This window comes from Manihot esculenta, chromosome 13 (assembly GCF_001659605.2).
Source record: "Manihot esculenta cultivar AM560-2 chromosome 13, M.esculenta_v8, whole genome shotgun sequence".
NCBI classification, from domain to species: domain Eukaryota; kingdom Viridiplantae; phylum Streptophyta; class Magnoliopsida; order Malpighiales; family Euphorbiaceae; genus Manihot; species Manihot esculenta.
In genome coordinates this window covers 31,932,497-31,941,621 of record NC_035173.2, presented here as the reverse complement: position 1 = coordinate 31,941,621, position 9,125 = coordinate 31,932,497, and the positions used below count along the sequence as shown (strand labels likewise).

Genomic DNA, 9,125 nt, shown 5'->3' with positions numbered 1-9,125 from the left:
TTAATTATGATATGAAATAATTAGTTTTGAATTTTACAGTATATTTAGATCGGATTTAATTTATAAAAGTTCATGATAACTTTTCGAAAAGCAAAATTCGAGACGTACGACTTTTAAAAGTATGACGAAACACACGACTTTTAAAAATATGACGAGAGCCATAGACTTGCCATAAAATTTGAGACGAAAATTTAATTGTTTAGAAAATTAATTTTACATTTTGATTATTTTTTAAAATTTTTTTATAATTTTTCATATTAAAATTTTTCTATTATAAATAGCTTTTTCTTTAAGTGTTTTGAAACACTTTTTGATTTTTGCTTTTAATTTATAGTTGCTTTTAATTTATAGTTTATATTATTTTATTTTAATCGTTATTAGTTAAAACTCTTCACAGAATTTAATCAATTCTATATTAAAATATTTGAACGGTCGTTATTATTTTAATAGTATTATAATAATTTTTCAAAGTCAAATATTCAATTAATTCAAAATACTAAATATTATTTTTTAAATAATCATTTAACAGAAATTTTAATTATAAACAACTTAGAATTTTTTATATAAATTTTTTATTTGTTTAAAACTTTATTTTATATATTTATTTGATTCAAATGACATGGTGCTTGAGGTACAAACTTCCAAAGAAAATTTTAACTGGGTTAAATTGTTTTCTCTACAATAAAGAACGAGAAGGGTTTTGACCTTGCATAAATCGAGAAAAATAGCAAATTAGCACTTAAGCAAACTTGAAATTGTTGAATTAAGTTAACTCCAACCATAAAAAGCTTTAATTTTATAATAATATTTGAAACTATAAATCTTTTAATATTGTTTATCTTGTTGTTTTAGGTTTTAAAAACTCTTTACATTAGGACAAAGTAAATGAATTAAAGAAAAGAAACAGGGAGTATTATTGGATTCCAAATTGGCAGTCCAACTTTATTTAGCAGATTTTGAAACAGTATACATAATTAAAAAGCAATTAATGTCACACCTGCAATTGCTAATCATAAATTCATCAACAAAATATTACATAATTCCTTCCAACTTTTTCTCTTTTCCGTCTTCAATGCGTTTCTTCAACTTGTGCCTGTCGGCTTTTCTCTCTTTTTTGCCAGTCACGAACTGCCATTTTCACACCCCACATTGCATAAAGCATCAATTCTCACACTTTTTAATCATCACAACCACCTCCACCGGCCACCGCCACCTCCTCCATCATTCCCACCCATCACGGGTGCCTTTCTCAAATCATTATCCTTGCACTCCTAATCCTGTACACATACGATAATTCACTTTCTGAAGAAACCAAAAAAAAAAGAAAAAGAAAAAGAAAAAGAAAAAAACTCAGTCTGTCTGGAAAGACAAAAGAAAAACTTCTACTTCTGGCAATCGGTGCTCCAACACTATATAAAATATCAAATTGATTCAAATTAAAGACAAAAAAGGAGAACCCAAAAAGAAGAAGAACAAACAAGCTGATGCTAATAAAAAGACATTAAAAAAATTAAAAAAGAAGAATACAAAGCATGCTGAGAGATTGTTGATTAGTCACGAGTCAAGGCCCTCCTCCTCATTATCAACGAGAAAGCTAGCATGTGAAAGCTCCTTTATCCACTCAAACGTTCGATGACGTGATATTGCTTGCTTTCCCTGCTGCTGCTGCTTTTCCACCATTTTCTTCTTATTCTTTATCTTTAATTCTTGTGGCACTCCCTCAGCTGAGCCTTTTTCTTTGCTTTTGTAGTTATTGCTATTTCCACTACTGTTAATGGGTTTAATGACGATTATGTTCAATGGAACTGATTTCACTGCACTAACTGTACAACTACACCCACTTAATAACCCTCCTGCTCCTGATTTTTTCTCCAAGAAACTCTGTTTCTTCTGTTTATCCTTGTTCTCTTGGTTTTGGCTGCTGCTACTGATTCTAACTCTGCTGTTACTTCTAATTCTGAAGCTGGAATTGCTATTGCTACTACTTGAACTGCTGTTTCTACTAACTGATGTACGAACCTTGAGATCTTGCAATTCAATTTCTGGTGTATGGACCAAACCCAATCTAAAAAATTCCCATATTGTTGATTTTCTGTTCCTGTTACTGCCAGCATTTCCCAGTGAGTTGGTGGGAAGTTTGATTTGAGGCTTGGGACTTGGGTGGGTGTGAAACTGATTTTGGATTCTTGGCTTTGAAATTCTTGTGCTGGTAGTGACTGAGCAGCTGCTACTTGATGAGAATTGGCTACGGCTGCTACTGCTTCTGCTACTGAAACTTGTGAACCCTCCCACTGAACTGCGGTCCATGGATTCTGACATCGATGCACACCGGCTTAGGTTCAAGCTGTCTTGCCTTAACTTGGTAAGACCACTTTCAGAACTGACTGAGAGACGAAATGGGAGAATTTGGCCCTGAAAAAATATATCATCAGCTGCACACATTTCTGAACTTGTAGAAAGAGAGCCACCCCAGGGCACGAAATCGAAATCTTCTTGACTAGCCTCAGTTTCTTGAGCAACTTCTTTACTTGGTTGAGTCTCTTCTTTGATCAAATTTACCGGTAAATCACAAAGCGATAATGCTTCTTCTTCCTCTCCCTCCCCCTCCTCCTCTTCTTTATGACAGTCGGAATTTTCCCATTTGTCTTCAGCAGAGCTCCTTCCCATTTCTAGAAATTGTGTTCAAACTACAGATGGGGACCCTCTTCTGTGAAGAAAAACAAAGGATAAAGAGCCAGAGATTTATATCCAAAGAAGAAGGAAGGATTTATTTAAATAAGAGAAAGAAACAGGAATTTGAATATGTTCATCTAAGAGAGAGGCAAAAGACATATGGAACATAAAGAAATAAAGCTACTGCAAGAAAAGAACTAAAGAAAAGAATAGAAATGGAGAAGTCAGTGCAGGCTACCCAAATGTTCTTTGTCTTACTTTGATTTGGGACCGATCAAAGCTGCAGAAATTAACCTACTGGGCCGGCCATTGCCTAATCCTTTAATTGTCTATTAACACACCTTTTCGGAAGTATTCGAGGGGAGGTGCTCAAGTGGGGCTCGGCATTGCCAGAAAGTGACAGTTTTTAACATGTAGAAAAAATTTTGTACACAACAGTAACTCCTTTTTTCTTTGTGGGTTTTCTTACAAACATGTTGAATGCAACTCGTATGATAGTGTCACGCCATTACAGACAGCTTTTTGTTCACCTCTCTACGCTTTACCATGTTCATTGCCTGAATCCAAAGTGAACCCAAGTTCTTTGCTCTCTCTTTCCTCTTCTTGGATGCTATAGAAGCATTCTTGTTGAGATTGGGAGATTGGGAAATTGAGAGAGAATAGGGTTTGGTGGGGTTTTAATTTGGAGATTTTTGTGTTGTGGGTTGGTGTGAAAATGAAATGATTTTAATTCATAGTAGTTGATATTTGTGGTTGAATTGAGTGCAATTGAAGATTTTGAATGCTGTCATGGAGAGCTTGTGAATTGTGATTATGAAGATAGAATGCGACTTTTGGTTTTGTCTTTTAATTTTTGCTTTCTTCTAAAAGGGACATTTTGGCTTTAATTATATAAAATATGAATGAAAAATTTTTAATTTGTTAATAATAAATTCATTTAGCTATGAATAATGGAAGAACGAGTAATTAAAAAAAGAAAACAAAAAGGTTTTTTTATTGACAATACTACTCCAACGACAAAAGCTTACACCAGTGGTCCAAAATCATCGGTCGCCATCAGTCCTTTCCTTTCTGATCAAAATCAATATTTTTTTTTTTAAGGTTTAGAAGAATATGAATTAAATTATAGACTTTTTTGTTTTAATTTAAATTTAATTGAATTTAATAATAAATATATATAATAGGAAAACTTGATACCTATATTAAAGTGTACAAACACTCTACTAATAAAAAATTTTCAAGATGTATTTTTGGGTAATTTTTATCTAATCTCTCAATTTTAAAATATAAAATTAACTAATAAATTTTGGACCAAATAATAATTTTTTTCTTTAATTTATTATTACAAAATCCCTCATCTTTATAAATATTACACAAAAATCACTCAAACTTCTCAAATAAATTCTTCCTTTGACATGGTTTATTTTAAATTTTTTACTTTAAAAATTTTTTAAATTAAATTTTTTACAAAATGTTTTTATCTCAATAAAAATGTTAAAAATTTATTCTTACCATTTTTATAAATTAAGTGGATAAAGCAAGAGGCTTCAAAACTTGGCTAGAAGGCAACTGCTGTGGACCCAGAAAATTGAATTGGGATGGACCACCACCATGACCCAAATGGACCTCAGCTCTGCCATTTTCTTCTGCAAACTTCATCCTTTGATTAGAGCTCTAATCAAAGAAATAAGAAAGAGTTGATTCTGATTAGAAAGCAATTATATTAAAATGTTTTATTATTTGTGTGAAACTTTGACCTTATTATGAGTTGCTGCCCAATCGCTTCTACTCTATCATCTTCATTAATATCTCTACCAATAATTGGGTTTTCAAAATTGAAAGGTTGGATAGTGGCCCACCCAAACTAATCTCTAAAAATAAAAGAAAAATCAAATAAAAAATGAAACCTTGAATAATTTTGGGATAAATATCTATTTTGACCCTTTAATATTATGTTAATAAATATATGAGTGTTTATATTTATTTTTTTTTCTGTTTAGATTAGACCCTTCAAATACTAAACGTAGATCAAATAAAATTTTTAAACTTTAAAAATAAACCAAATATATTATTGAAAAAACATATAAACCCTCTAAATTTGAAAAACAATTCAATAAAATCTTTAAAATCTTTAAATTTTTAAGAAATTTATTACTATAACATGGCTGAAATAAAATTATGCTGTAATTGGTCAATTTACAAGAAAAAGAAAGCGAAGTGATTAGTATCTATGGTAGTTATTCCGAAGTTCAAGTCAGTAAACTGAAAAAAATACGAATGTAATGAGATGCTTTGAATTCAATAGTAGTTGTATAAGAATGTGATCTTGAATTATGTGATCATTAGTTTTTATACTGTAAGAAAATAGAATTAATTATCGCATCTACTGAAAATTCGACTGGCACTGACTTGTAGATAAGGAATCTCACAATTGTAGGTGTAATGGAGATTTGCTGGATTACGTTCTCTAATGGTAACTTCTCATGGAGTCTCGCTTTATAATTGAGAGGGCGAGTCTTTGACGGAAAGCTGAGACTTGCTACGTCCAAGTCTTCTTTTTCATCGATGGGACCGAGTATTATCTTGTCTGACTCTTATCACATGACCCTGTCTTCGAGTGCCAGCTCATAGCTTACTTTGAGTGATTATTGTATTATATCAGAAGTCCCCCGCTAGTCTTTGATTCTTCAGATTCAAAGGTGACAATTGTCTTCACAATCTCATGCACATGGCGTATCTAGATTGGCCTCCCACACTTGCATCGCTTTGCCTGCTTCTGATCATCAATGATGACAGCCTAATTTCTCGAGCCGCATTCAAAGGCTACTATCGAAATTGTCATATACGAATCCTTCTTCTCCTTTAAATATCACTTTTGTTCACAACTGACATATTTAATTTAGAAAAGACTCGACTATTCCTCTCTTAACGCTTGGACCTCATCATCTAACCTGATTATACTTTTGGACTTTGTCCATTAGCTGTTGATACGTAGCAGCTGGATTCTTGATTAAGGAATCCATAAACTTGATGTTGCATATTCTTTTCTTCAATGCTTCACATGCTATCTCATGATTTAATTCCTCCATCTGTATTACTTCTGCATTAAACCGTGAGATAAAACTCCTTAAAGACTTGCCCTCTCCTTGTGGATCTTCCGCAAGTCAGAAAAGAGCTTTTTAGGAGATATACAAGTAATAAACATGGATTTAAATAACATAGAGAATTGTGTAAAGTTCTGAATTGAATCTGAGCTTAAATGTTGGTACCATTTCTGATCCAAACCTGTGTGTTGACGGAAACACTCGGCACAACACAAAATCATTGACATCTTGGAGTTGCATTATTGTCCTAAAGATAGCCAGATGACTTCTAGGATCTGTTATTCCATCGTATTTATCCAAAATTGAAAGTTTAAACTTGGCGAGAAATGTCTCTGCAAGATTTCTTCTGATATAGGTGAGGCATTATCCAGTCCATAATCCTCCTCCAACTCTTTCTGGTATCTTTGCACGACCCGTATTAGCTTTTAGTTGACATTCTTTGGAGCCTCGTCCAATGACTACTCTTCCTTCGGCTTTGCTTTCTCTTTGGACTGCGTTTGAATTGTATGTGTCCGAGTCCTTGAGGTATCGATAGAAGCTTCCTCCCTTATCTTAAGAGCTAAAAAGGAGGCCTCCTTCCGAACCTTATACTGCTTAAGAGTGGCCTATAGCCATTTTGTGTATTGAAGCATCTGCTCATTATCTAGATTGCTCAGATCGGCCTTATTGACCATCAATGAAGTGTTTTGTCCACTAACAGAAGCATAAAAAATGATTACGTCTTTATTGGCAGCAACTCATGAATTATCAGCTATTTTAGAGTATACAAGAGGGAAAAGATTGACTTTTAAGAGAAAATGAAATATTGATTTCTAATTTAATTGAACAGAGATAATCCAATGGATTCTCAGCAACGGAACTAAATGATATGGTTGAAACAAAATAATACTACGATTGATCAATCTGCAAGAAAAAGAAAGAGGAGTGATTGGGGCCTAGGGTAGCTACTTCAACACTCAAGTCAGTAAATTGAAAAAGAGCGAGTGTAATGAGATTTTTGAACTCAAAAATAGTTGTGTAAGAATGCATAACTTAAATTTTATGATCATTAGCTTGTATAATGTAAAAAGATGGAATTAGCTATCGCATCTCTTGAAAATTCGACTGGCACCGGCTAGTAGATAAGGGATCCTGTGATTGTAAATGTATTGAAAATTACTATATTACATTCTCTATCTTTAACTTTCCGTAGAGTCTCGTCTTATAGTTGAGATGACAAGTTTTTATTGGAAAGCTGAGACCTACTACATTTGGGTCTTCTTTTCCATCGATGAAATTAAATATCATCTGATTCGATCCTTATATCGTGATTCTGTTTTTGAGTGACAGCTCACGGCTTACTTTGGATGGTTATTATTTTATATTACTTCATTCATATTTAAAAGTCACTAAATATCTCTATGTTTTATGAAATCTAATTCTTTAATTTTTAAGTATAAAACCATTAATCACTTTAAATATCTATAATATTTAGTCTTTTTAATTTTAATTATATTTATTATTTAATTTATATAATTTCAAATATTCATACTATTTAATTTTTTTAACTAAAATTAAAATAAGTTGATGAATAATTTTTTGACAAAAAAAGCTAAAGAGTTAAATTTATAAAATATAATGATATTTTAATTGAATAATTATGAAATTAGGATAAACTAATAAATTTTTAAAAAATTCAAAGTCTTAATAATATCAAATAGACTTTTACTTCTAATTAAGATTATATATATTCTATCTCATTATGTAATTAATATCCTTTTAATGATGTCTATAAGCTTTTATCCTTACCTTTTTTTACGATATAATAATAATTATACTTTATTATATCATAATTAAATCATAGCTCTGCCTATTTTTTCTTCATTTTCATCGAATAAATTATAAAATAATTCACCAAATTTACTGAAATTTATAAATTAATCCTTATACTTTTAAAATCTAGCTATTTAACCTTTGTAAATTTTTAAAAAAACTACTATTATGGAAGTTTCTTTTATTAAAAAAAAAAAAACTGGACCAACAGAGTGTGGACTTGGGCTTTAATCTCTTCCATCACTGGATTGTTGGGCTTCAACTCTTTTAGTTCCCACTTGTTTTTGTCAAAATGTGCGTTTCTGTTTCTCTTTCCAATTAATGCTAGGCTGTAGGGTAAAACATTCATATTTAAAATATTTTTTTTCTTAATTTTTAAATCTTTATAGTTTTTTATTATTTGATAGGGAGGAAAAAATTTTAAAGTAACATACAAAATTAAAATTTTTCAAAAAATCTTAGCTAAAAAATTTGAGGAATAATTTTTTTTATCTATTTGGTTGTTTATTGCTATGTTGGGTTGTCCAATGTGCTCTGTTGCTTCTCTATTTTTGATAGGTAATGATGCTGGCTGGAGTTAGGTTTGATCGATCACGGTGGCAGCGGGTGCTTCTCTGACCATGCAGTAAGGTTGATTTCTGTGGTTGGATTGATCTTTTGGGGATGGTATATTGTATAAATTAAAAATATATATGATTTATAAATTAAATATATAATTTTTAAAAATTGATAGAATTTTTCATTACTTTATAAAATTTTTATATCTTTATTTTTTAATGAATATTGTGAAACTATTTGGTTTAATTTATAAATTTATTAAAACTATTTAAATGTAACATACTATAGTAAATTAATGTTATTTGTTTTATAAATTAAAAAATATATATGTTTTATAGATTAAATAATATTTAAAAAAATAAAAAAAAAAGAAGTAAAACTACTTTTTATTAAGTAAAATCGTATTTCCTCCTCCTAATTTTTAAAAATATCAATATTATTTTTATTTTAAAAACTATAACATTATATATCCGTTTTTAATTATTTTAATAAAGTAAATTACTTTTTTTAAATAATAATAAATAATTACTTATTTTTAACTCAATTTATAATTAAAAGATATTTTATTAAAAATTTAAGTAGTCAAATTATACACCTGTCTTGGTTTGCGCTAACTTCGTGTTGACTGTTGAGTGGTTGCAGCTTTGACAAATTTTGATACGTCTCTACTTCGCACGTGCTTTTAGCTCTACGTGTCAAGTAGTATATAAAATGTTTGATTTCTCTAATTTTATCTATTTTTTTTAATTAAATAAAATAATAAAATAATTTTATGTTTTCAAATAATTAATTAAAATTATAGTTTATTATATAAAATTATCATATATTTATATGTCTAGTTAGATTATAATATTAAATCTTTTAATAATAAAAATAGCACAGAGTTTTTTTAAAAAAATTAATTTAAAACAGTCTTGTTGGCAACTTCACCAATGCCCATGGCCGAGACTAGATGGCTATGGCCGCGTGACAGATGCG

The 9,125-nt window shown here is 30.3% G+C and overlaps 1 protein-coding gene across 4 annotated transcripts; it reads right to left on the bottom strand.

The window, feature by feature from the left end:
* Positions 1–916: 916 nt before the first annotated feature.
* Positions 917–3,432, bottom strand: LOC110629097. 4 transcript variants are annotated; one of them, XM_021775975.2, is made up of 2 exons: positions 1,528–2,901; positions 917–1,302 (listed from the first exon to the last, which is right to left on the bottom strand). In XM_021775975.2, exon 1 carries the CDS (start codon positions 2,665–2,667, stop codon positions 1,555–1,557), a length of 1,113 nt encoding a protein of 370 aa, XP_021631667.1. In that variant the 5' UTR covers positions 2,668–2,901; the 3' UTR covers positions 917–1,302; positions 1,528–1,554. The 4 variants fall into 4 exon arrangements, with proteins under 4 accessions (XP_021631667.1, XP_021631668.1, XP_021631665.1 ...); XM_021775976.2 differs by having other exon boundaries at positions 917–1,277; XM_021775973.2 differs by lacking the exon at positions 917–1,302 and adding an exon at positions 3,015–3,432 and having other exon boundaries at positions 1,361–2,707.
* Positions 3,433–9,125: the final 5,693 nt, after the last annotated feature.